The sequence below is a fragment of the Sebastes umbrosus genome, chromosome 12 (assembly GCF_015220745.1).
Source record: "Sebastes umbrosus isolate fSebUmb1 chromosome 12, fSebUmb1.pri, whole genome shotgun sequence".
Classification (NCBI taxonomy): domain Eukaryota; kingdom Metazoa; phylum Chordata; class Actinopteri; order Perciformes; family Sebastidae; genus Sebastes; species Sebastes umbrosus.
Genome location: NC_051280.1, coordinates 24,836,392 through 24,863,911, shown reverse-complemented (window position 1 = coordinate 24,863,911; position 27,520 = coordinate 24,836,392). Strand labels below are relative to the sequence as shown.

At 39.5% G+C, this 27,520-nt stretch overlaps 2 protein-coding genes across 2 annotated transcripts; both read right to left on the bottom strand.

Moving 5' to 3' along the window:
- Window positions 1-834: 834 nt before the first annotated feature.
- scp2a (sterol carrier protein 2a) lies at window positions 835-21,264 on the bottom strand. The gene is made up of 16 exons (XM_037788791.1): window positions 21,092-21,264; window positions 19,167-19,224; window positions 18,970-19,041; window positions 18,593-18,724; window positions 18,330-18,394; window positions 16,819-16,945; window positions 16,620-16,683; window positions 16,431-16,517; window positions 16,078-16,228; window positions 13,738-13,885; window positions 12,080-12,187; window positions 8,847-9,000; window positions 8,492-8,588; window positions 5,918-6,047; window positions 3,397-3,476; window positions 835-1,429 (listed from the first exon to the last, which is right to left on the bottom strand). Exons 1-16 carry the CDS (start codon window positions 21,143-21,145, stop codon window positions 1,334-1,336), a joined length of 1,623 nt encoding a protein of 540 aa, XP_037644719.1. The 5' UTR covers window positions 21,146-21,264; the 3' UTR covers window positions 835-1,333.
- A 1,231-nt stretch (window positions 21,265-22,495) lies between these two features.
- czib (CXXC motif containing zinc binding protein) lies at window positions 22,496-27,267 on the bottom strand. The gene is made up of 8 exons (XM_037788797.1): window positions 27,137-27,267; window positions 26,962-27,045; window positions 26,657-26,713; window positions 25,702-25,783; window positions 25,572-25,603; window positions 24,824-24,901; window positions 23,574-23,639; window positions 22,496-22,805 (listed from the first exon to the last, which is right to left on the bottom strand). The coding sequence occupies exons 1-8, from the start codon at window positions 27,197-27,199 to the stop codon at window positions 22,728-22,730; spliced, it is 540 nt and encodes a 179-aa protein (XP_037644725.1). The 5' UTR covers window positions 27,200-27,267; the 3' UTR covers window positions 22,496-22,727.
- Between the last annotated feature and the right edge of the window lie 253 nt (window positions 27,268-27,520).

The following is a 27,520-nucleotide window of genomic DNA, read 5'->3' as shown; positions in this document are numbered from 1 at the left end:
TGTTATGTGCACAAGTATTTCGTAATTTGGATTAACGCAAACAATAGTATGATGGCCTTATTACAAGCTGTGGTTCGCAAGGGGTTGAGCTGGATTTTAAAATGTTTCTATTTAGAGTGCAAACGTTTCAGTCCATGTTGGACTTTCCTCTGAGCAAGATGAGGCATGCATGATGAGTCGCCCCTAAATGTGGGTTACTCTGCATGCAGGTGCACCTCGTCAATCACCGAGGGCTTGATTCAATAGACATGACGCAAATTGCCCAGCAGGTCAAGTCGTTACAGACACAGGGACAAACAAATCCATAGCATTGACACATTCTCATACAACAAGCCTATACACTGGGGACAGAAAGACAATATAGAGACACAGAAAACAGCTGATATATAGTTCTTCATTTAGCCCACTGGGGTGAAGCGTTGCAAGGTAGAAGATATCTGCATTCACATTGGAGTACATATTAAAGAGCCATATTTCCACCCACGATGAGTCATCATGTCAAAGCCACAAAATGACAAATCCTAAATAGAATGACTCGTGTCTCATAACAGCTGATTTAGGATCAGCACGGCGGATAGCACTTTCATGTTCATTGATTCTGAATCTAAGTTGTCTCCTTGTTTTTCCTACATGTAATGGATGACACATTTGAGACATGCAAGGAGGTAGAAAAAAAACTGTGGCATATGTCCAAATGTCCCTGGTGGGTGGAGTTTGTTTTTTTTGTGTGTGTGTGCAGGCTGAAATAGAAAGATAGTAAATATTGATATACCTACCTTTAAGGGAAAGACAAATTCAGAGGTTGTTATTGTCAGCGAAAGATTTATTTTTAAAAAATTAGATAATTGCTATCATTTACAGACGTATACAGTATTCTATACAAAATTATTAAAATGGTTGAGGCCAAAAATGGCTTTAAAACCACAATCTTAATGTCATACACAGATTTTAGAGGCACATTGAGTGTTTTAACTACATGATTAATCAAACAGGGAGGAGCGCCATATATATATTTTTGCAATTTGCACTGATGTTGCATGTAAGCAAGCAGCTCCTAAAGACTCTGGATGTGTCAGACTTTATATCACATGTAAAGGTTACGGATCAAAAAGATTAAACAACACATAACAGGGGATTAAAAATTCTGTGTGTACTATGCAGTGAGTGTGCTCTGATATCAAAGTAGCAGCTGGATTTGAAACTTTATAGATCGTCTCAAAGATCAAACACATCATCAAAGTACTCCATAAGATTGTTGATTAGGAGGAATTAAGTTTTCCAACAAGTTTGTCCATGAAGTGCTGCTCAGAGGACAAACGGCTAGCTCCGGGTCTCACAGCTTGGCCTTTTCTGGTGCAATCTGCAGGTTCTGCAGCTTCATAGCCAGGCCCATGTTCCCAGCGATCTTCAGTTTCCCTTTGAAGAACGCCTACGGACAGGAGTTAAGAGGGAAAATATTAAAAAAGTCGACTTATAAAGAGGACCTATTATGCTTTTCCCCTTTCCTTTATTGGGTTATATAGTTTTTTGTGTTGTAAAAGGTCTGCAAAGTTACAAAGTCCACGCCAAAGCGAGTTACTCTCCCCCACAGAAACACTCCTGAACTGCCTGCAACGCCCCGCTTGAAGTCCCGCCTTTTCTTCCGTAACGTGGTGATGTCACCAAGTAACACATTTGCATAATACCTGCCTAGCGGCTAGTTTGGCACGCCCTCAAACACAGCTTGTCAGAGCGGAGCTGGAGCTGAGTCCGAAGAGTTTGGTTAGGTTGACCAATCACAACAGAGTGGGCCAGCTGATCAATCAGAGCAGACTGGGCGTTTCAGACAGAGGGTAAAAAGAGGTGCTGCAGCACAGCCGGTATGAGAAAAGTAAAGGTTTTTTTTGAACATTGAAGCATGTAAACATGTTCTAGTGGAACAAAGGCTGGATGCAGCTTTGAGCCTCGAGCTAGCACTTGTCAATCTACCACGACTCATTATTTTTAATAAGCTTCACCTGCCCTCGAACTATAGAGGCCTCTGGCTTTGGTGCTCTTTACAGGTTAGAGGATGTAGAGAATTGGATAATAACCTTACTATCAGCTAAACAACCAGAGGGTTACATGCTCCCACATGGACTAATCATTTATCTGAGCACACCACTCCTGAACAATAACAGCCATGTGGGGGTCAAATGAAAGGCTTGACAGAAAGAACACATAGATCAAACATTACAGAACATCCCACTTGTTCAATTTCAGCATTATTGGGGGAACATCACATTGTTTATCTGTCACTAAAATACTGAATAACTTTATCTAAAAATTAACCAATTTTCTTAAAGGTGCAATTGATGACATTAATATCATTCCGCCACTAGATGTTGCATTCTCCCTCCTCTGTTCCACTGCGTTCACTTCACAACAAGTCGTTGCCCGTTCGATGCACAACCTGCATGTTTTATGGTCGAGTTGAGAGAGACTCAGACGCTCATGTCAAGTGATGAATGTTTGCGGTGGAGTAAAAGTAATTTTGCGAACATGTAGCTATAGGCTCCAAAGAAATTTAAAATAGGTTACTTGCTAATTATCACCTAATTATTATGAAATCTGCGGACCTGTAAAATGAAGTGTTACCAATAAAACTCATTAAAGTTTTTCCAACAATCACCAACTCTGGTTCAGTCGGCGACCCACTTCTGAATCCCCTCCGATGAGCATCATCGTCTAACTTTGTTTGAGAGAACTATAACATACTTTTATTTGGCACCTTTCTAAAAGCTCTGTGGATTTTTTTTATTATTATTTGTCTGCATAAAAATGTTATCAATAACACCTTTAATGGTATTTTTACTCATTTGGCATCTTGGTGTAGGAAGTGTTCGTTGATACTTCTACATGATTTTTCTTGTGTTTAACTGCACCTCAGTGTGTGCTGTGGGCCAGTTGGATACGGCTGCGCTGGCAGAAATGCATCAGTCAAACCTGCACTTTGCCAGCAAAATATTCGCAGCATGTCAGTGTCAGAAATAGATCAGATTTCTCAGAGGTTATGGTTAAAACATACTCTGGTGTTTTTTTTCCCCCCGTTGTCTTTGTTTGGTGTGAAAGCCTTCAATCAAACTGTGGTGCGGACTGAACAACTGGACCGAGGTCCATTTCTTACTGGACTGTGGTGCGGTTTGTTAATGGTGTGAATGCAAACTAACCAACCACAGAACTTGATGATAGTGGATATGTGATTTTTAGCATGCATTAAAAAACAACAACTACTCTTTAATCCGTTGTGGATCGTCAATTGGAAATCAATCTCCTGACCTGTGAAGGCGTACACTACATTTATTTTATTCATATTTATATTTGTAAACGCGTCACCATGTGAGTGCAGATAGATAAGGTTAATGCATAAATACATACCGTTTGTGCGTTCAACTTTCCTGTCATCAGTTCCAGAAGATCCTCGTCACTCATGGTTAAGGTGCAGTCTGCCTTTTTACCTAAAAAAAAAAAAAAGTATTTATTACGGCCAACTACCACAATATAGCAAATGCATCAGAAACAAATGCATATTTGTAGATCCTTTGACGCACATTAAGGAAAGATAATCTCTATGTGCTCACAAGATAGAAAAGAACAACCTGATATGACTCACAAAAGGAAAATGTTTGTCGCCATTACCGCAATGTTGTAAATAGAAAGCACTCCAGAGTACACTTGAAACTTTCCATTAGTGTACAAAAACATGTTGTGTGCAGCACACAAGTGCAATGATGTTTCTTTCACTGACGTAACAATTCAGAAAGCATTAGGAAAAATTGTCCATGCTTTGTTCTGACACAAAATATCTGAATGAAACCACCAGCCTGTTAAATATAACCTTTTACACCATCTTTAAAACTGGCATGATTTCTGCTTCGAGCATAATGATGATGCATCAATATGCTTGAGGCATCAAACAGTGAAATCAGATGTTACTTTTTTTCTGAAGAAACTGTGTGTATATAAGTGTTGTGAATACTTAATACCGCAATCTTACAGTCCTAAAATACTTTATATAAATGTCTCTTTGAAAAGTGAACGGTACTATGAGAGCGATGAGAGCGAACCAACACAGGTAGCTAAACAATGAGCTGGGACTCACTATAAAGCTGCGTAAAGCTGCAGATTCAGGTTACGGAAGAAAACGACTGGCCCGATTTTCATGAAAAGTGCAACATGGCCCCTTATGGGAAACGGCCTTGACGGGGGTCTGCGCTCTCCGAGTGCTCTTCAAGTTCTCAGTAGGTTCATCACTACGAGCGACCCCCGTCACATTATCGTTTAATACATTGTTATTATAAAATGATTGCCAATAACCACTTTAAAGTCTCACTTTGTAACCTTTCCTGTACAGCGCCCACTGTGGCGGCCATAAGTGGCAATTACAAGATAATGTCACGTTTCCCTTCATTCTCCTGAGTGGCTTTAGAGACGTCATCATTAGGGGAGCTGAAGTACGGTGTGTTTACTTCCTGTTTTACTTCTGTGATTAAACTAATGTTTAGCTGTGATATGCTAAAATGTAGTTAGACAACATTAGCTACAGATGGTCATACCAGATCAAGTACGGCTGTAGCAGGAAAACCTTATTGGTCAAGAGGAGTGTATTTTGTTGTCTTTTCATTTGTAATGATTGTGTTATTTCAAAAGTGACATAATCTAGCCGTTAACATCTCTTACTTACCAAATGTAGTACTGTCATACCATACAGGCAAAAGAAACCAACAAAACAATAAATGCCTTTTGACAGAGCATCTCCGAAAGGTTTTCCTAAAGATTTCTTTCCAATTTTCTGAACAGCGAGTCAGATGGAGAGGCAAAAACCTCAGAAATAGAGGCTTGGATCCAGAGAGCTTCACAAGAGGGGGGCAGCCTAATGGAAACAGTCAGGGGGCTATTTATGAGATGGTGTGTGTGTGTGTGTGTGTGTGTGTGTGTGTGTGTGTGTGTGCGTGTGTGTGTGTGTGTGCGTGTGTGTGTGTGTGTGTGTGTGTGTGTGTGTGTGTAACATCTTTGAGTGCGGAGGCCACATTCGGCTTAAAAAAGGCAGAATACAACTCCTTTAGCAAGACTACTGCCTCTAGCATATCGACGATATGTCAAAAATGCTTAAGGCATCAAAATGATGAAATGTGCTTTAGAGACTCTCCTGTGTGTGTGTGTGTGTGTGTGTGTGTGTGTGTGTGTGTGTGTGTGTGTGTGTGTGTGTGTGTGTGTTGCTCTTCCCCCCCCCTGGCTGTGAGTTTTTAATTAGTGTCATGTTTTGATGTCCATTGCAGCGGCAGCTTTATCAGTCTTTAAATCCAACTCAAAAGATAATTGTTGCGGTGAAGACTGTGTTCAAAATGTCGACTACTTCAGAGGCTATATAACTATCCAATACACAGCCAGACAGCCAACGCAATCTCTATACCAGTATGAATCTGAGGGCGTTGAACCTATTTCTCGTTTGAGCTTCAAGGAAAAAGAGCCAAACAAAGAAAGAGGTTCAATCCCGAGCTTCTATAACCTGTTTTACTTCCACAACACAGACTACAAGTATCACAAGCAAGGGATGTGATACACAGATATGTGTGTGTGGTCTCTCTAAGAAAGAGAAAGCCATATGAAATTCTGTCAATAACAAATGTTCAATGGATAAAAAGTGACACATGTTGGTGCACGTACAGCTGCTGAGAGATTTGTGTGTGAAAATGTCATGTTTTAACTTCAGACTGACTGCTAGAGAATTGTTATTGTATATTAAAAAGCAATATTTCTGAGAATCCCTTTGCTCTTTTAGTGACGATAACCGTGAGGCAAAAAGTAGGAGAATAAGGCCCAGGATGGAAATACATTTTAACATGTTATAAAAATCACACTGATGCAACTCCTCCAACACCTCCGCTGAGATACACACCTGCGTCAGTGCTGACAGAACCTTTGCCATTCTTCACATCCACGACCCAAGTGGCCTCTTTCCCGCCTGGTCCATCCTTCACTTTAAAGGCAAACACTCCACCGACCTTCTTCACAAGCTTCTCTCCTTCCTGCAGGGGAGTCCAGAAGGCTTTTGAGTCGACATATGATGGTTAATCACAGTCATATGGTTTTGTAATTAAGGTCGGAAACTGTCAGGTTAAAATTATGATTTGATTGTCTCTGTAATGGCTACTTCGTATGCAATGCAGTTTAATGTTTACAGTGTGTTCTGAACATGCCCTGTTCAGATTCAGACTTCATCTCTGCAGTATTGCATGATGGGATCTCTGGCCACGTTCTGAAAATGCTGTCAATTTGCTCCCCAATCATTTCAGTGAAGAAGGGGACCGGATGCATTTTGCTTCCTGGAGCACAATGACTATGCCTCTTTCACATCTGACTGAATTTTAGTTTTAAAAAAAAAAAACATCTCTAAAATATTCTGTGGACACAATCACTCAATTTTGAAGAGCCACTCACATTTTACACCCTTTCAGTTGTAAAAGGAACATCTTCAAAAAACCCAAATGATTCTTGGCAAGAAGGACCAGAGAGTCGCCTCGAATCATGTCCGCTGTTGAGAAATGTGACCAACACTTACAACCAACAATCAAACTGAAGTTCCCTGCAGTTATTCAGAGCCACAGGCTCTTATAATCTACCAGTGAGCAGCACAGCTATTGTTCAACATCACATTGCCAACTCAGTGTAGGAAGGGATTTGGACAGGCAGGAGTGAGCAGAATTCAAATCAATATGAATATATACTCCACATACATCCTCCTGCCTCCTGAGGCTTCCAGGCACATCAGCAGCTTTACAGCTGATCACTCCTACACATCATTATTGTTAAGCGGCTCCCCTCGGCACCAACCCCCGAGCGGTCAGCCTCCGTCAAATGCAGGTAATAACTGACAATCAATGACAAATCACAGGCTCAAATGGTGCCTACCTTCCACGAACCGTTTGTACATTTATAAAGGAGGCCCAAGATAACAGCATGACTAATGCACATAAAGTACTGGTCTACCTGATCTTCTCCGACAGGTCAAAGCACAATTATATGGCTTGAACACAATGTTCTACTGTTGACCATGTCTTCTGGTAACATAAAACAACACCCAGTTACATACGTGTGTTGTCAGTGTTGAACTAACAGGTTTTATTACACCGCTTTGTTGAATACTTGATTCTGATTGGTCAATCACTGCGTTCTACGGTACTGTTATTTCTTTATAGCAGACTGTTGCTATGTATAACAGACCGTTGCCATGGGCGCAAATTCTGATGTCGGACTCTGGCGGACTGACAAATTATTGATTTCTTAAGCAAGTAGCCGTGTAATAAGCGGGATAATGTACAGCTAGCGGGTCACTGTTGTGAAATAAATCCCGTCAGGGGTCTTGTATCACCCTGAAGCAAGCCCCCAGGAAGTGCGGCAGTCATTGATCCTAATTTCCGTAGTAGCCAAACGGCGCTACTACAACTTCCGTGTACGTCACGTGATGCCATTGGGCCCAAAAAGACTTTTCCCATAGACTTACATTGGGAAAGAGACGTTTGTAACTCGGATAATTTCTTTTGAGGTAAATCAACTCCCCAGTACGAACACTCTAATAGCCCTTATTTAAATCATTAGGTCCTTAAAGTTGTAAAACCCACTAATAGCCAAATCCAGAGTTATTTCCCTTCCTCCGTTCATGTGAATGAGACCCAGACCCAGCGTGACATTGGGACCCCGTGACCGAGCCATGTGACCGAGCGGACGCTACTGCGCATGTTCCATGGGCCCAATGGATGCGGAAGATCGCCGGAAGATCCGAGTACTTTTTTCAGACGGAAGTCGAGCCATTTTGGCATCATGCGCCACTGAGCAACTTTCATAGGAATGAACGGGGCCCCGCCTCCAACGCTGTATCCAGTTCTCTTAATAAAGCCATGCCCTGAAGGGCTCGCTGTACATTATCCCTTACTTATATTTTTGATTTGTGAATCATTGCACTTCCAAAGCATGATATATTACATGTATAATATTTGTTGAAAAGTGGTCTATAAATAACATTTACATTGTTGTTGCTGTTCTACTCTAACAGTACATACTATACCTTTATAACAGTAATGTTCACAACACAGCAAGTCCTTGGTGGCTATAAAGACCTTTTAAATGCCGAGAAAAAAGTGTGTGTGCTACATGGCCCTGAAACTGCAGTCGGCTTTTATGGCTGCTTTTGTACATAAAAACATCTAAAGACCATAAACTGCCCACTGAGAGAAGATAGACTCACAACCACCTTTACTTTTCTTTTATGGATGCATTTATGAAATACTAATGAACCCCTACGGTACTAAGGGCTTACGGGCATATTTGCATAACATGGAGCGATCAGTAGAGAGGAAGAAAGAAAAGGGAACAAAGAAAAATCTAAGATATGGATGCATCTAATTGGATGCAAATACACTGATTCCATAGGATCAAACACAGGATGTGTGAGGGGGACAGTGTGCCGTTATACCTCCTGTAGCTGTTTTTCTATCTCTTTGAAGACAGGGTAAGCTTTAAACCCCTCCAGACCGCTGGCTGAGCTGGTGGGAACAGCACCTACGTGGGAACTGTGGGAAGCAGAAAGAACAGCAAGAATCAAAGTACAAACTATGTGGAGAAAAAAAAGGACTTTAGCTATCTGAGGTTTCACTTTGATTCAGACACATGTAAAGCTGTACACATTTCAATCTAGAGTTTATGTTGCAGAATAGGAACAGTGGGTACAGCAATGTACCGTTTCTACAGCCCAAATGATGAAGAGAAGAGCTGTTAATAGATGCTGCATAAACTGAACTAATGACAAATCGTGGTAACTACTTCCTCACCGGGCCTCCTGAGGGAATCCCAACTTGTAGAGAGTGACAACCACAGCTCCTCCCAAGCCAATGTTGTGTTGCAAGGCCACTTTTGCCCCCGGGACCTGCCTCCTGTCAGCCTGCCCTCGGAGCTGCCAGCACAGCTCTGCACACTGGGCCAGACCTGAGAGAGCACAAGGAGGGAGAGAAGAAGGAAAAGAGGTTGAGGCTGGCGCTACCCGTAGGGGGGGGAATGTGGTGTAGGGTGGATCTGGCAACGTCATACACAAACTGAGGAAAGGTACATTAAATAAAGTGAGAAAGACATTATCGGGAACTGTTTTTTAAACCCCTTGGTTCATTATGTTTTAAAGCTGCTAAATGTGAGATTGGGAGTATTTCTATTGCCTCCGCACGGCTCTCAACATGGCGACAGCTGAGCCGACAGCTTATGGTGCGAACAGCGGCAAACATGAAAACAACGGCAAACCTGCTGACAGAGCTAACAGTGTTAACCTGGGGGGGGGGGACTGGAGGGCGGGTGCTACACTTTCGCAATGGCAGCGTCGGTCAGGACGGCGTTATCAGCTGTAACCGCCGTATGAGAGCAGTTCAGAGTGGCGGCCGTGAGCTAGCCAGCGGGGCATATCAAACACAGAGTGTGGCTACAATCCCGTCATGTCTCAGTCTCCAGGTGAAGACACTAAAGCATTCTGCAAGTGTTAAACACGATATCTTCACAATGAGAGGGGTGACAAGTTGACTCCTAATCTGACAACTCCCTAATCTCGGCACTGACGGCTCCTGCGCTAGCGTTACAGCTTAGCTGTTCATCCCTTCTGCTTAATGAGCTTTTGCATTTCTCCATTATCCCAATAAGCTAAAGGACTTAAGAGTAAAGACCTCTTCATGTTGCCTCTTTCACATTGTGCAGCACACTCCTAATCTGCTCCATGAGGACTCGTTAGTGTCTAAATGCCAATAGGAGAATATACTGTTGGTACGGCTATTTATCATAATGAAGAGCCTCTGGATATCACTCATATTGTTTATACACAATGAAAATGAACGTTCATAAATCGTCCTTCAGTAAAGTCTTCTAAAGGGAGAAGATTATAAGGTTCTTTTGATGATCACAAGCCCTTTTAAATTCTGAAGGGTAAAGGCATGTGGTAATTCACCACATACACACTTCAATGTCCCTGGATGTCAGGTTAATACACAATAATCACATCCTCCTGAAGTGGCTCACGCTACCTCCTCAGACTGGGTCCCTGCACGGGTCAGTAAATTAGCCATCAATATCTCTGCTCACAGTTCCCGAGTACAAAGGTCACACCCAAGATTAGGAGCAACACCATGGATCAGACAGAGCTTAGAGCTGATTGGGGCACTCCCACACTGGGAGAGTGACCCAGGAGATAAAGGGAGCGCTGGTGACATGAATGGGGAACAGCACTGCATAAATAATGAGCTAGAGGGAGTGATGGTTGAGATCGTATGAATGCAATTGATCTTTCAGAGGTTGTAGCAGCCTCAATTTTGAAGCTAGAGTGAAACTACTGAAGATCATACGAAACTAGAACCTAAGTAATCCATTGGTATCAACCATGTTATACTAGCTTGTCGTGAAGGAGGCTAAATAACGCTCCAAATTTACGCAAAATTTTGGCGAGGAAAAACTGGTATGGCCATTTTCAAAGGGGTCCCTTGACCTCTGACCTCGAGATATGTGAATGAAAATGGGTTCTATGGGTACCCACGAGTCTCCTCTTTACAGACATGCCCACTTTATGATAATCACATGCAGTTTGGGGCAAGTCATAGTCAAGTCAGCACACTGACACACTGACAGCTGTTGTTGCCTGTTGGGCTGCAGTTTGCCATGTTATGATTTGAGTATATTTTTTATGCTAAATGAGGTACCTGTGAGGGTTTCTGGAGATATTTGTCATTGTTTTGTGTTGTTAATTGATTTTCAATAATAAATATATACATACATTTGCATAAAGCAATCATATTTGCCCACTCCCATGTTGATAAGAATATTAAATACTTGACAAATCTCCCTTTAAGGTACATTTTGTACAAATGAAAAAATGTGATTAATTTATGATTAATCGTGATTAATCATGGACAATCATGCGAATCGCGATTAATTAATTTATTTGTTTGACAACCCTACAATAAAGATGATAAATCAAAGTCAGAAATCTACTGATCTGTATCACAAGAAGGAAAAAGGAGAGAATACAGCACTGTTTCACCATCTGTGTTTGTGTGTTTGAGTGCACACAAACCTAAGCAGCTGTGACCATGTATAATATGAAAAATGGTATGTGTATGAAAAAAATATTGGACCTGCGAGGTAGCCTGGGTGAGTCAGCTGCACCGCTTGTCTCGTCCCTCAAGAGTTTAATATGTGGAATGATTACAGGGGAGGCTTGTCAAAGCCACAGCCTCCTGCCCTCTCACAGGCAGGCTTACCCAGTTACAAGGTGGCCATCACTATGGGACACATGCCACCTAGTGGCCACAGTGGGAGTTTGGCAAAGTTTGAAGATGCACACCAGCATGCACATCACAATAAACACTATTGTTTATATCTTCTGTACGGTGTAGCAAGTCCCATTCATCTGCTGCTCCAAAAAAGGGGGCGGCTCCTCTGGTTGCATAAAGAAGTCTGATTGTATAGAAGTCTATGAGATAATGATCCTACTTCTCACTTGATTTATTACCTCAGTAAACATTATAAACATGAGTTTATGGTCTCAATCACTAGTTTCAAGTCTTCTTCAATACAGCATGATGTTCATTTAGTAAATGATGGTCCCATTTAGAGTCACATAAACCATAAAGCAGGGGATGCTTTAGGGCGGGGCTACCTTGTGAGTGACAGGTCGCTACCACAGCGTTGTCCGGTCTTGGAGTTGTCTACGTTTTCGTCTTACAACTTTAACCCTTTCACAGTTTGTGTTTTCAGTTCATGAAAGTTAATTGTAACATTTTGGTCGCCTAAAAATGTCTTATTCAGCCTTCGGTTGTACTTATACCTGGTTGCAAAACAACAACATGCCGACGGCCAAAATGCCGAACTCGAGGCTTCAAAACTGCAGTCCACAAACCAATCGGTGACGTCACGGTGACTACGTCCACTTCTTATATACAGTCTATGCTCTCTACCAGACTGGATTATGTATTGTGTGCTTTGTCCTCCAGTACGCGACAAGAGGCTTTCATCAAGAGTCAGAGGCTCGGCTCACCTGTGGCGCCCAGAGGATGTCCTTTAGAGATGAGACCACCGCTGGGGTTGACCACAAACTTGCCTCCATATGTGTTGTCGCCTCGGTCAATCATCTCTCCGGCTTTACCTGCAGATCAGATCACAAAACAGCACAGAGTGAAATCTACAGTTTAATATTATGACATGTTAATATGATATCATCAGTACATGCATGGTAGTATTGTGTTTTTAACAGCTGTTTTATTGTTTTTAATTTTTATTCTTGTAAATCACTTTGTGAATTGTGTTCTATGGAAGGTGCGTCTGCATCTTTGGAAATTAACTTATTAATAATAATAATAATAATAATAATAATAATAATACAAACACACCTTGGTGTGTATATAGTAGAACATTTTATAGAAAAATATTATTATTATTTTTTTTTTAAAGGATCAATTAAAAACAATCACAAGTGAAGAAAAGTTTAAGCAAACTTTTTCAAAATATTTCATTTGTATAGGTCTATTTGAAAAGGGAAATGTAAGAAAGGGAGTCGAATAATAAGTGCCTACAAATAAAAAAAGAAATACTACAAATACTATGAAGTTGGTCTGATGTACGTCTGTATGTGTATCTCTAGACCCCAATATACTAATAAGAGCTGATGAATGTTAACCAAATGAAAGACCATAAGTCATGCCTGGCAGATTAATCTAATTTAACATTGCACTGGACAAGCCAATACATCTCTGCAGTCAAAGACATGACCTGGTGAAAGTCAAATCAATCAAAATGTACTTATAGTTTCAGTCACTCGTACACCAAATCAGCGTTTTCCAGAGTGAATATATTTGTCACGCTTGCTCTGCAGCGTCAGTGAGGAGAAAATGAGCTGTTCAGCAACACCGATGAAGCCGTCAGTCCTCCCACATAATGGTCGGGTGCTTCTGTGCAGCAGCGGCCAAGTATCTGTTGGCTCCAACTCTCTATGCAATCACTCATTTGCTGTGTCAATAAAGCTGATCAAACATTATGATAGCTGTTTTTTGAATCCCCTGCGTATTGTGGAAACAGATGTCAGTTTTTAGTAGCGTTGAATCCCATTTGGGGGAAAATACTGTCAGTTCCTGCATGTATAATAGTCTTGTCATGCCTGTATGGTTCAGTAATATCTGAGGTATTTCTGGATCACGTCCTGCAGTGCGACACTAGTAGGCAGGCCACAGGTTTTATTCAGTTTCCGTTATTACTGAATTTCCCACAAGAGCGGAGCTTGAGTGAGTGCCATGTTCTGTGTTTAGCCTCACAGCCAAATGGCCTCAAAACCGAGTAACAAAGAGGCAGGAAACTACAGGCAAAGTTTCTGAGAATGAACAAATCATATTTAAATTCTAATTTATTTGATTTCAAATGTGTTCAGCGGGTTGAGACAGGCGGAAATTGGAGGCTGCTCTACACAATATTGTCACACACTATCCACTCAGCTCAGCATCCCTGTAGGAAAGACTTTATTTGATAATTGCTTATATCAATTCGATAAAGATATTCCTAATCCTGTCCCATTTTCATGTCTATGTATTCTCCCAAATGTAGAAACTTAAATACAGGTAGAAGAAGGACAGTTAACTGCTCTAACAGCCCAGTTTTAAAATAGCTATAGGGGGATAAAGTACGTTTGAAGCGCTGCAGTCTCACCCTCTGGACACAGCCCCAGAGCCTCATACGTGATGAGCTCATTGGCCGAGAAGCAGTCGTGCAGCTCGATCACGTCGACGTCGCTCGGCTTCAGACCTGCGGTTTCATAACACTTTCTGGCAGCAGATTGAGACATGTCATATCCCACCTGAACAAAGAAAAAAATAAGTATGTTTAGGAACTCATTTAACGAAACAAATTCATCATAATGAAGTTATCTTTCAGGTCCCGATAAATCATAAGCACTTATAGCTGATAACTAAAAGACAAGACTTAACCTTCAATCCTGGTTTTGCTTCGACTACACAGCTTCAAATGTCATAATGGAATATTGATATTGTGACGCCCTTTAGCAATGTAAGTATTTTTTAACTGTAAAGAATGAAAGAAGTTGGCATCATTTAAGTTTTACTGCATTTTCAGTTCATGAACTTCAATAATATTGACAACAGAAAGCAATGGACACAATTTAGCAATATTTTTCTGCTGCCAATCCCCTCTTAAAAATCAGCTTCCCTCCAGCTGTTAATAATGGATTTGCATGGAAGAAGGCAGGGAATAGCCAAAATAGGAAGACGTCTATAAAGATCTTTAGCTTTGTCACATGAATGGAGAATTAATGGGTTACTAATATTTCTATTACATTTAGAGTAACACCACAGAGAGCCAAGTGACATTTTATATTTGTATTTTCTGCGATGATATTTTGCTCCAACCAGACCCAACTACCCGCTTCATATTGTTCTTTAACAGTGGATATCGACCATTATAGATTAATATATAACGTGAATAAACATGTGGAATTCAGAAACTTGCAATGTATATTATTTGTAATTTTTTTGTTTTGTTTGTGTATTTTTGTTTGTTTTTCGAAAATAATTGTGCAAATATAAATAAAGTAAAAACTAAACTAAACATTCATTTTAATTATTTCTGCTGTCCTCCATGATGATGGCAATAGCAAATTTACCCATCTCTTGAGGTTTTCCTTTATTGTTTTCAGGAGCACTGGAGATTTGATTATAATATAAATACTGTATGTCATTCCTTGTGCTTTCCATACAATAGGGGTAATGGTTCAAGTGCTACTGTAAATATGAGTGGAGATGCAGGAGAACCCTGTCTAATAGATCTAAACAGTTGAAAAGGAGGTGAAAATAGGATAGGATAAGAAACTTAACTCACTAACGGGGTAAATGTTGGTATGTAGTGTAAAAGCATTTTGAGTGGTTGGATGACTAGAGAGGCGATATATAAATGCAAGTCCATGAATTGATTCAGCTCTTGACATTATATGAAAAAGTCCCCTCATGGTAATAGAGGTGAGGCAGCCGATAATGAAACCCACTTCATCTATATGAGTTCAAGATGAAACCTCTCTAGACGTACTGCAATACCTCTGCAAACACTTTATAATCATTATTTAACAGACTTTGTGGATAAAATGGTGCAAATGGTTTTTGCCTGGTTTTGGCAACGGGGAAATCACAGCAGGACTCATTGTGTGTATAGTGGAGTGAGGAAGGGGATCAGTACATCTTGAAAACATTTATAAAACTCAATGCTGTGACAGTCCTCCCCTGATGCTTTACTGTCTTATTTAGGGTAACTTTTTAAGGTATATCGATACATTTTCAAACGAGATATAAGATGAGACAATATGGTTTATATCGATATAGTGTGATGTTGCGTTACATAAACCGTTTTTTTCCGTAAAGCCGTGTCAGTGTTTGCATCAATTTATTGAATTAAAGCAGTCGTCAATTATTTGTCTCAAACATACAGTAGCTTAATCTTGTCTCATGATATGATATCTGTTTTAATAAAAGTGCTTCTGTCATCTCACGTGGCTTTGACTACAACTGAACATTTAGCCCACTAAAAAATACAGAGATATTTTATTGTGTATTGCCATTCAATCTAAAAACACAGAGTTATGATTTTTAGTCCATATAGTCCAGCCCTACTGCAATTTATTTGATTTAGTTCAAATATTAGGGAGCCTTTGTCATCATGAATGGCAGGAACCGAGGGCTTATTCTCCATTTGTTTCAGTCTAACATTTTGCCTGCTTTCTCAACATTCTCAAGATATTTTCGTTGAATAGTGCAAATGATGTTTCTTCATGCAATATAGCGCCGTAGTGAGTCGTACTAATTCCTTTAGTTCAGCCATCAAAGTGTGTTTTCTTACATATCTCTCCCTAGTTTTGGCTGTAATGTAGCTACATTTCTCATCCCCTAACAAAGTACTATTAAACCTCAAATATTTAGTTTTCTGTAGATCCAGATGAGGGGAGAATGTTACCGAGACACACTTATGTTAATGACAATATCTTACCATTTTAATGCAGCTATTTTCTTCAAACGTGGAGGCGATGTCGGTCACCATCTCTTGAGCCACAATCTCCACCGCCTGGTGCTCCAGATGGTGTTTCCTGACGAAAGCCTCGCTGGCCAAAACTGCTGCTCCGGCGCCGTCTGATGTCGGGCTGACGAGACAAGAAGAGCAGGACGAGGAGACACGGTGGCGTTAGGAATTTAAGCATTTATCATCAATAACTCTGCACTTTGATCAAATAGAAATAACTGCTACTTGCTAGTCTCTGTTGTGACATAGTTACACTCGAGGCAGGATGATGAATTTATTTTCAAAAGATGACGACACTAACTGTGAATCAGTGAGGCTCTTACCAACACTGCAGCAGAGTCAGGAATTCAAACACCTTCCTGGAGTTCATCACCTGATCCAAACTGTACTCATCCTGGAACTGGGAATACCTGCATGGATGCAGACACACATATTCACACGCACACACTTGAATATTATGTAAATTCAAGGATATTTTTGAAGCATTTTTTTTAAAGTTGACCCTGTCTTACGGGTTGTTGGTGGAATGCTTGTGGTTTTTCCAGGCAATTTTGGCAAAGTGTTCCGACTTTGTGCCTGAAGGAGATTAAAAAAACGACACAAACATTTATAGTAAAATCATGACCTCAATGCAAGATACGACCATCACTTTCTCATTTTAGACCGGCTAGTAAGCTGTTTCTGTATCTAACACACACACGTAGCATGTACCGTATTTCTCCATGTGCTCCCTGCCGGCGTTGCCGAACATCTGTGCTGCTGCTGGAGCTGCCACCATCCCGTAGCGGTTGATCATCACCTCCATGTGCTTGTCCATGGGATTGGTCCTGTCCATAAACTAGAAACAGGTCTTTTTCAAATAACATTTTACTTTTACGAGACATCTTAAGTGGAGAATGATGGTATAATCTGGCGAATTTGCATTTAATACATAAACAAGCTGGGATTTCCAAAATGTTCAGAAACAGAATTGTATAAGCAAACAAATCCATAAACATCTGGAGTGAGCCACCACATCTGTACAGGCATATAACATAGCAATGCCTGTTTTGTTGATAATAGATATTAATGTATTTCTATTAGGGCCGTCGATTGATTAATCGCAAATTAATCGCAAATTTTGTATCTGTTCAAAACGTACCTTAAAGGGAGATTTATCAACTATTTAATACTCTTATCAACATGGGAGTGGGCAAATATGCTTGCTTTATGCAAATGTATGTATATATGAATTATTGGAAATCAATTAACAACACCAAATAATGATAAAATATTGTCCAGAAACCCTCACAGGTACTGCATTTAGCATAAAAAATATGCTCAAATCATAACATGGCAAACTGCAGCCCAACAGGCAACAACAGCTGTGCTGACTTGACTATGACTTGCCCCAAACTGTATGTGATTATCATAAAGTGGGCATGTCTGTAAAGGGGAGACTCGTGGGTACCCATAGAACCCTTTTCATTCACATTTCTTGAAGTCACAGGTCAAGGGACCCCTTTGAAAATGGCCATGCCAGTTTTTCCTTGCCAAAATTTTGCGCAAGTTTGGAGCGTTATTTAGCCTCTTTCAGGACAAGCTAGTATGACATGGTTGGTACCAATGGATTCCCTAAGTTTTTTAGTTTCATATGATATCAGTGAACTACTAAAAACTGAACTATAACCGAAATATCAATTGCATTAATGCGTTAAAAAAATGAGTGCCGTTAAAACGATTTTGCCTTAACGCGTTATTATCGCATTAACTTTGACAGCCCTAAATTTCTATATTTGTTATGTTTTGGTAACAAGTTCAAATTGGATTTTGACGAACTGCTTTTTGTGTTTGAGGTTTGTTTTTTTAAAAAGGTAGACCTTTTTATTATAACCGCTGCCCCTTCTGCTCCCCTGTAGTAGGAATTCACTCAATAGCAATAAGCGGTTAGTGAAAACTAATAAAAGAAGGCAGATGTTCATTATTTCTTCATTTCTGGGGTGCAGCCATACTAAGCTGTTGTATCTACTGCGATCCGTTTTTTAAATGTTTATCAATGAGGTGTATCCCTCTGAGGACGAGTGTGGAGCTGGTATTCTTTCTTTTCAGCAAGAACAACCATACAGATAGCAAAAAACTACATGGGGAGAACACAATAAGAACAAAACCCGTATGAGTGGATTGCAAGATAATGTAAAGTGTTATACGTCCAGTACAACAACCCACGGCATATAGTTTTATACCTTTGCGGACAGAGAGCCCCTCTCCATCTTCTCAAACCCGAGAGCGAGCACACAGTCAGCAAGATCTGCAACAGGAGAGGAGAAGTGTTTTTCTCGTAAAGTTATGACTTTATTCTCATTAAATTACAACTTTTTTCCTGAAATATTATGACTTTATTCTGGAAATCTCTGATTTTTATGTGGCCCTAATACTCCGTCATACTTTGCAGCTTTTATAGATTAGATTAGATTTATAGATTTTCAAGGCGTCCTGCTCGACTCACCTCCCTGAACGAGCTGGCGAGCCATGAAGAGAGCGGTGGAGCCCGTGGAGCAGTTGTTGTTGACGTTGATGATGGGGATCCCGGTCAGGCCCAGGCTGTGATAAATAGCCCTCTGCCCACATGTGGAGTCCCCTGAGGGAATAAGGCAGAGCAGAAGATGTTAATCCTTATTTATTTTACTTTTTTACTCAGATAATTACAATATGAGAGACTTTTCTTTTATGACCAAAAGCATTTTACTTAAAATTACGTAACAATTATTTTTTTAGTGTTTATGTTCATTGTAATATAAAAGTTGATACTATCAGTATTTCAGCATATGACATGTAAAACATAAACAATATACAAAACATTTTATTTGAGACTTAACGTCTTACCATAGACGTATCCTACACAGGCTTGTTCAATGGAAGAATATGGGACTCCTGCATCTGCTAGAGCCTTTTGACCTAAAATAGTATGTAGACATATAATAATAAAACACTTGGTTATGCAATATGAATCATTTCACAGATATTCAGATATGATATCTTTTGAGTGACTGAACAATGTTCATATTCGGAAAGATAAGAACCTGCTTCCTTGGCCATGTCAGGGTAATCATAGTCGCCTCGGGCTCCAGGCTTGTCAAACTGCAGCAAAATACAGAAAAGTGGGACAGTCAGACGGTGAGTGTCAATAAACGTAAGCATTCACTGCTGTTTTTCCTGTTCTCGAGTAAATATTAAACTTTATTGTCATCGTAACCATTACATTAGATGAATCTTAAACTTGCAGTAGGCAGAATATTTTTTGGCATCATTGGGCAAAAATTCTATAATAACCTTTCAGCATATTGTAATTCAAGTGGTCTGAGAGAAAATTAGACTTCTGCACCTCCTCATGGCTCTGTTTTCAGGCTTTAAAAAAGCCTGTGAAGGGAGACTTTGGCCAATCACAGGTCATTTCAGAGAGAAAGCGTTCCTATTGGCTGAAAATGGAGGCAGCTGTCAATCACTGGCAAACTCTGATCAAATGATCAAACTAGAGAGCTGTAAAATGTTTAGCTGTAAAATGAGAAAGTTTGCTCCGGCTGGTGGGCGGTGCTTTGTATTTTCTCAACTGTTTTCACCATGGCTGCCGGGTCACAAACTTTCGATGAAATCTTTTAGGAGCACCAAAGGACACCGGAGGACACAGAGGCACACTGTCTCATGCACTACTGTCATAACTTTTTAAAATCACATTTGCTCCAATTCGACCCACCGCTGCTTTAAGTGACAGTCACTCTATTCAAGTTGTACTTATAAAATGGTTGTGATGAACTTGACATGCAAATAAAGCTGAAACGATTAATCAATTGACAGTAAAATAATATGCACCTATTTTGATAGTCAATTAATCGTTCTAATCATAATCAAAAACATTCTCTAGTTAAAGCTTCTCAAAATGAGAGGATTTGCTGCTATTCTTTGTCATCCATCATTGTAAAATTATTATTTTTTTTTACATTTTTGATGGTTAATTGATCAAGCGAAAAAATAATCTGCAGAGTGCATATTAATTAATAGATTTATCCTATAATACTTATTTGTAAAAGCATGTATTTATACATTTTATATTTAGAATTATAATCATTTTAGTGAACTTGGAAAAATATTTCCTGACTTTTTGGCAACATTGAACACATTGTTATGCAACCTGAAACCTCAAGAATATTAACACCCACATAAAATAATAAAATATAAAACACAGTAAGTGATAGCACTTTTAAAATAGTATGAACAAATAAGAGAAATATTGTTTATATACTATTCAGTGTGACAGGAGCATCAATAAACAGCTTCATAATAACATTATTACACTTGGAGCACCACTGTAAACATCCTCATGAATCCCCACTAAAACACACTAAACTGACATTATCTCTCAGTTCATAACAAGAAAAAAACATGTGAAAAAGGGCAATTTTTCCACTCCACTAGAAGGACCAGGAGACTTGACATGAGACTTGAGACTAACTTTAGCTAAACAGAGTTCACAGCAGCCTGCTGCAGTGATAACCATCAGCACAGATTGTAACTCTGTTGGCCATGAACTATGGACTCAAAATGTAACTGTTAGACATGAGAGACAGAGCCACGTGTGTTAAGAGCTCAACCCAGACCTGCAGCTATACCTAACTAAAAGAAAAAACATGTTTAAAACTACAAAAACAAACTGAAACAACAATGCATCTTGTTTGGGCTAACTTAGCTAGCTAGCTAATGTTTACAATGTGTAGTGACCTTTGTGACACATGTCTTTGAGAGTTGTTGACACAATATGAGCACAATTAACAGTTCACTACACTGTGGTTACTGAGGTTTTTGTCTAACTGTGACAAAACAGATGTTTTAAGAGGAACATGTTCAATGCAATCTGAAGTTAGCTAACTAAGCTAGCCTCAAGTCTGATTACACAATGTCAGAAGAGCCTTGCAGACTGTCTGAGACTATATAAATATATGAATAATATAACCTTTGTCATGCCCACACCGATGACGAACACCCTGTTCTTCTTTCCAGGTGCCATGGTCGCTTCTCTCTTCAGCAGCTGGTCCTCACAGAGATGATAGTCCCAACAGCAGAGAGCAGACAGCACCACTCACTGTAGAGCAAAGGTCGTCTATCCCCGAAAGGATGCGCACTCGGTAAGAAAAAAAAAACATTACCATCTATAGAGCAAAGATCGTCTACACCTCATCTGATGTGTCACTCGGTAAGAAAAAAACAACACCTTTCTGTGGGCATGCTGGAGAGAGTTATCCTAAAAACAAAAAAGTGTTCTCTTTAAAAACCTTATTAAATAACTTAATTATAGTTGCGTTATTGCCAGATTTCACTTGTTTACACCTTGTTATTATTATTATTATGTTTTACCTTTATTTAACCAGGTTAGTCCCATTGAGATCAAATATCTCTTTTACAAGGGTGACCTGGCCAAGATAGCAGCAAGACAGTTATAGTGAAAGTAACAGACAACACATAAATTAACAACATTAAAACTTGTTCATACAAAACACTTGACACATAGACAACCTGGGCTGCAGCGATTTCACCAGAGCCTTAAACTCATTCAAGGTAATTAAATTTTGAAGTTGAAGATCAGATTGTACATTATTCTAAGCTGTAGGTGCCGAAAAACCTAAAAGCTTTCTTTCCAAATTCAGTCCTTACTTTGGGAACAACAAATTGCAAAATGTCCATAGAACGAAGATTATGACTTCCAGTTTTAAAGTGAAGACGAGTAAGAAGGAACTAAACCCAGAATGCTTTTGTAGATAAACACATTCCAATGACCTTGTGCAGTCTGTGCCAGGCTATCTTTCCAACTTTCCACAAACTGAACCAGTGATTTATTAACCAATAAGCACTCAGTCCTTCTGTTCATAGTGTTCAATCATTTAACATGTTAATAGCTTATCTCTCTTAAAAAAAATACACATTTCCATTGGTGCTATTGTACTTAAGAGGATTAGGGCTTCTTTGCTCCATACGGCTTCATTGAATTGATGTTGAGATCAGTTGAAGAAATACCAAGCACCGCCCACCAGCTGGAGCAAACTTTCTCATTTTACAGCTAAACATTTTACAGTTCCCTAGTTTGACCGTTTGATCAGAGTTTGCAATGATTGACAGCTGCCTCCGTTGAATGAACAGCAGATAGGAACGCTCTCTCTAAAATGACCTGTGATTGGCCAAAGTCTCCCGTCACGGGCTAGATTTTTTAAAGCCTGAAAAAGGAGCCAAGAGGAGGTGCAGAAGTCTAGTTTTCTCTCAGAACACTTGAATTGCAATATGCTGAAAGGTTATTATGGAATTGTTGCCTACTGCAGGTTTAAAGTGGCACTCAAATGTGCAAAAAAAAGAGCCTCATTCAAAATTGCCACCTTTCAGTTTTATTGAGGCAGTGAAAAAAGCCTTGAACATGTTCATTAATCCAAGACGTGTATGGACAACCTGTGGTATCAATCCACACCTGTTAATGTTCATCATCAACCGAAACACGCCACCTCAGCATCTGAAGCACCCTTGATGCCGGCAAAGTCTGAGGCCTGAGGATGTTTGGCTGTAGTGTTCATTCGCCCACCTCTGAGGCTCAGCACATGATGACATCAGCACTTGATGAACTGGTGTGTGACCTCATATATTCCCACCGACTCCTTGACTTCCTCATCGTAGTCTGTCCAGTCCTGAAATTTACAAAAACATGGGGTGGTCAAGTTGCACAGAAAAAAGAGGCGGCCACATTATGTAAACAAGGTCGGGATTATTGAAAGTCATTTTTGGAAGACTTGGGAAATCACAACTGACTGAAGCAGAAGTACAAATACATGAAAAAAACCTGTAACTAAATAACTACTGGAATTTCAACACAAATAAATGATGTCCCAAAACAACAGACAAGTTATTCCCATTATCATGGTCGTAGCCAGCTATGAGGACACCGAGGTCCAGACCTCGGTAATTATTTCCTAAAAAGCCCATTTCTGTCTTCAGAATTCACTGCAGTGATTTTATACACAAAAACTATATGAAAATTAAAATCGTACTTGGTGATATATGCACAGTATTTAATGTTATCTTGGATTTCTACAACCGATGATGATAGTTTCATGAGCTGCGGTGCACTCCACAGCTGACCAAGAGGGTCAGCAGCATACAGTCCAGCCCTCTCCTGTGCTCTGGGGGTGGGGGGAATGTGATGGTGAGACAGCACATACATGTGTGTTGACTCAGCAGAGATAACATTAAATTAAAATAGTTGATCTTCATATTTGAAAGCAATACAAAATTAATGAGAACCTAGTATATCTTTATATTCACCCGCCGCCTGAATTTTCTGTTTTCCTTTATATAGATGCATTTCCACCATAAGCTGTTGCATAAAAAATCTCCAGAATGCAGGAAATGAAGTGTATGGCGCTCACTAATTTCTAAACCATGGCTACGGCACTTACTTTTTCTAGCAGGTTGACTTCAGGAAACTGTGTTCCAGACTCTGCTCCTTGTGCAGCGAAGCCAGCCTGGAGTGGGTTTAAGAGGAAATTGAGAGGAGTCAGATGTTATTATAATACTGTCCAGTTCATGGATTTTGTTACCTTAAGTAAAACCGTCTGACTCAGGAGCAATATACTTTTTCGCAGCAGTATCTAATGACAATCAATTTCATCCAATTTAGATGTGCCAATAAGCTGCTCCAGTGAGTCAATATGCTTAATATGCTTATAATCGGCAGAACTGGGCTCTAATAGCGGCCGGTGGCTGCGCAGCCTCCACCAGTCACGCGGGGACATACATCACTGTTTTGCACGGAGGCTCCATACACAAAGTCAAGGGAGAGGGGGAGAAAAAAAGTTATCACTCGAATATATAACACAACACTACCAGCTCTTTGTGCCAGATACAAGACAGACACAGGGAGGAAAATCATTCACTCTTACTTTAACTTGCTTGCCAATTTAGCGTTCTCTCTTCCAAATAATCCAGCCATGTAACCATCCATTCATGAAACACAAACATTATGGTTTGCCAGAGTGGCATTTAACAATGTAGGAGGATGTGCAACAGAAGTAACCCTGGCCAGTTGTACTGTAAGCCACAGAACAGCGCATGGCCCATTGCAAATAAATGGAAAATTTTCCAATGTAATCCACCAAATCACACTTCAGGAGATTGTCTTACGAATTATTAAATTCAGAGTGACAAAAAAACGATTTATTAAAAACAGCGTATGCAAAGTAGCCGACTAGGCTGCTGCAGAAGTAAAGAAGATATCGGCTTTTTCCTGCTCCAAACTATTGTTATTATATCGGCCTTTAAAATTCCACTATCGGTCGACCTCTAGAATGCAGCAATTGTGTTTTGCAGCTGTATTTGGCCAAAAGTCAACAGTGAAAAGGTCAAATAAAAACTTGCACATTTAAAGGCTGTTTTCATAGAAGACATTTGGACATGTCAGAGCAGGAAAAGCACAGGTGGAAATGATAAAAATAAATGATGGCTGAATTTCATGTACAGTAGCTGCTTCAGTTTCAGGCTCCTGGTATTATGCATGCTGGCTTGCTGTCACGGACACATGAATAGAACGGAGCCATCGTTAATGTTATTAGTAACACCTGTGCTTTCTCTACAAGTTAAAATGTGTGCTGTGTAGAAGCCTTATGTTAAAGACACATTGTAAAACTCATATCAGTTCACAGAGACTCACTTGAGGTTGGAAGTCGATGGGGTCCAGACCTCGACACTCAAACTGCACCATTGTCTTGAATTTTTCGCTGTCCTCTGCCTTCAACCCAGCAAACATACGGCACCATACAGAGAAGGAGAAACACTGTTAATGGCTGGAAAAAGAAGCACAAGCTGTCATTATGTTGGTCTATGTGACAGAGGGCGGATTTCTAGAATCAGAACTGAAGAGACAACAAAAAATGCAACAAAACTTCCGGAAAAAAACACTAAAGAATAGTTTCACAATTTCTCAAGTCTGTCCTAAAACAATAGTCAGGTGCTCATGTGAACACTGAAACAGGTTTTTCTTGCTGTAATCATTCTGCCTATTAAAAGATCCCCTCGTGAAGCATAGGTACAGTTTGAACTTTACAGTTTGGGGTTCACAAAAAATTATCTAGAGGGAAGGTAATGTGTACAACGCAGAAAGGTCTAATGTCCTGGGATGTGTGTATATTACACCGTCCAAACAGAATGTGACAAATGAATGTGACAAAATCAGTTTGATTGCATTGTTTTTTATTTGAATGAACTAACGAGCGACGAAGCTAAAACTAAAATTAAATGTAATTCAGCCATCATTCATTTCATTATTTACACCTGTGTTTTTCCTACTGTGACAACTCAAAATGTGTGCAGTGAAAAAGGCCTATTGCACTGGAGATAGAACAAATAAGTCTTCTGTGTGACGGACGGGTGATATGTAGAAGTACAAGATGTTTGCTTACATTATAAGGTTTGATTGTGTCTCCCAGGATATCTGTAAAAACAAACAAACAAAAAAACAGTTTACATGTTATACTTCCACCACAGTTTTTATCTCAGAAAAAAGACAAAATGAGGCAAATTAGCTCGTACCAATTGAATTTTCCCTGGAGCAAAGTTTACATTTCTGCACCATGCTGGCACTGCTTCTTCCTCCTTTAAGTGGCACACTCTCCTATGTTAAAAAAAACAGGTTGGACACTGTGTGTGAGTGACAAAGTGTGCAACATTTTCCAAACAGTAAGGACACAAATATAATGTTTAGAATAGAATAGAATACAATAGAAAGCTTTATTATCATCTTGTTAAATACAACGAGATTCACAGTTGCCACTTCTGGTCAGTGCTTTAAAACAAATACTTGACAAGACTAAACGAGGCAGGTAAAACATAAAACAGGTAAAACACACAGTTATAAAGCAAATAAAACAGGTAAAGTAGACTTAAGGCAAGGCAAGGCAAGGCAGCTTTATTTGTATAGCACATTTCAGCAACAGGGCTATTCAAAGTGCTTTACATAAACATTCAAGAACATTGCCACAAAGTGCTAAAGTACTTTAAGACATAATTAAAACAGTTATAAAAACATTAAAGATTCAAAAATAAAAACAAGCTAAAAATAAAAGCTAGGATAGAAGCTAAACTAGAATATAACACACAAGAGTAAAAGTTATAGTGCAGTATAAGATCATTATCTGGTTTAATAAAAGGCAGCAGCAAACAGGAAAGTTTTAAGCTTTGATTTAAAAGAACTCAGAGTTGGAGCGGTCCTGCAGGTTTCTGGGAGCTTGTTCCAGATATTTGGTGCAATGTAATGTAATAAATAAATATAAACAGAGGTACTAAAGGAATAAAATAGGTAAAATAGATGTAATGTAAACAGAGGTAATTTCACTTGTAAAATAGGTAGGGTAGATGTAATAAATAAAATGTAAACAAAGGTAGTTGCACTTGAGGTATATATATTGCATCAAAGGATATATTGCACTGTCAAATGTATTTCACATTCAGTGTATTAATATTGCACAGATTTATTGTTTGTCCTTACCTCTAGGGTTATATACTGCCATTTGTCTGGAATCTCTCCACAGTTTCCACACTTCAGCTGCATTAAGGGGATAAAGGATACAAAACATGGCTTGTGTTTAGTGTTTCTCAAGTAAATAATGAACAGTGAAGCAACATAATCAACATTTGCACAGTGTAAACCTGATCCCTTATTCAGTTCTCCCGTAGGAGGTAATGTCAGTACGTTTCATGATGAAATGATGACCAGTATCAACCACAGAGGTAAACAACATGATATTCTAGTATGTAAAGTGAACTAGCATGTTAGCTTGATAGCCATCCTACCTTCAGAAACCAGCGGAAGTCGTCACCCAGTGGTCTCACATTGGTGACATTCTCCAGAGTGGCTTTGAACTGGAGCCCAAATTTCTGTCACAACAAAAAAAGAGGTTAAAATGTCTCTAAAATGTGCAAAATTGCTTCATTTTTGACATCAGAAACATGCTGCAGTGACACATACCACCATGATGAAGCTTCCGCTGCTGCCTTCAGGGACTCTTCGTAATTCTATCTTCTCAGTCATAAAGGACTAGTTTTAGTTTTTTTGGTGGCGTTATCTACGTGACAAAGTAGTTTATAAATTGTATAAACTGTTTTGTTTTAGTAATAATATAGATGAGAGTGAATATAGTAACACGTGCGGCGTGCTTACAATACATATATTAATACATTTGTCATTTTAAACCGCATACGGTATGTTTTCCCATGTAATGCTGTTGACACCTAAACGTAGCATGACAGCTATTTTTCCTTTCTTTTTTTGTATTGTACTACTCTTTGTATATATACTTTATTATTTGTATTCTACTACTTTTTGTATATATATACATTATGTTTTTGTATT

Excerpts from the sequence above, each read along its gene's own strand:
- scp2a (XM_037788791.1), bottom strand. The coding sequence starts at position 21,145 with ATGGCACCTGGAAAGAAGAACAGGGTGTTCGTCATCGGTGTGGGCATG. Across the intron at positions 18,395-18,592 it reads TCGCCAGCTCGTTCAGGGAG|ATCTTGCTGACTGTGTGCTC; the intron begins GTGAGTCGAGCA and ends CTCCTGTTGCAG. Across the intron at positions 9,001-12,079 it reads ACATCCTCTGGGCGCCACAG|GTCTGGCCCAGTGTGCAGAG; the intron begins GTGAGCCGAGCC and ends GTGCTCTCTCAG.
- czib (XM_037788797.1), bottom strand. The coding sequence starts at position 27,199 with ATGACTGAGAAGATAGAATTACGAAGAGTCCCTGAAGGCAGCAGCGGA. Across the intron at positions 25,784-26,656 it reads GGCAGTATATAACCCTAGAG|GAGAGTGTGCCACTTAAAGG; the intron begins GTAAGGACAAAC and ends TTTTTAACATAG. Across the intron at positions 23,640-24,823 it reads CCATCGACTTCCAACCTCAA|GCTGGCTTCGCTGCACAAGG; the intron begins GTGAGTCTCTGT and ends AACCCACTCCAG.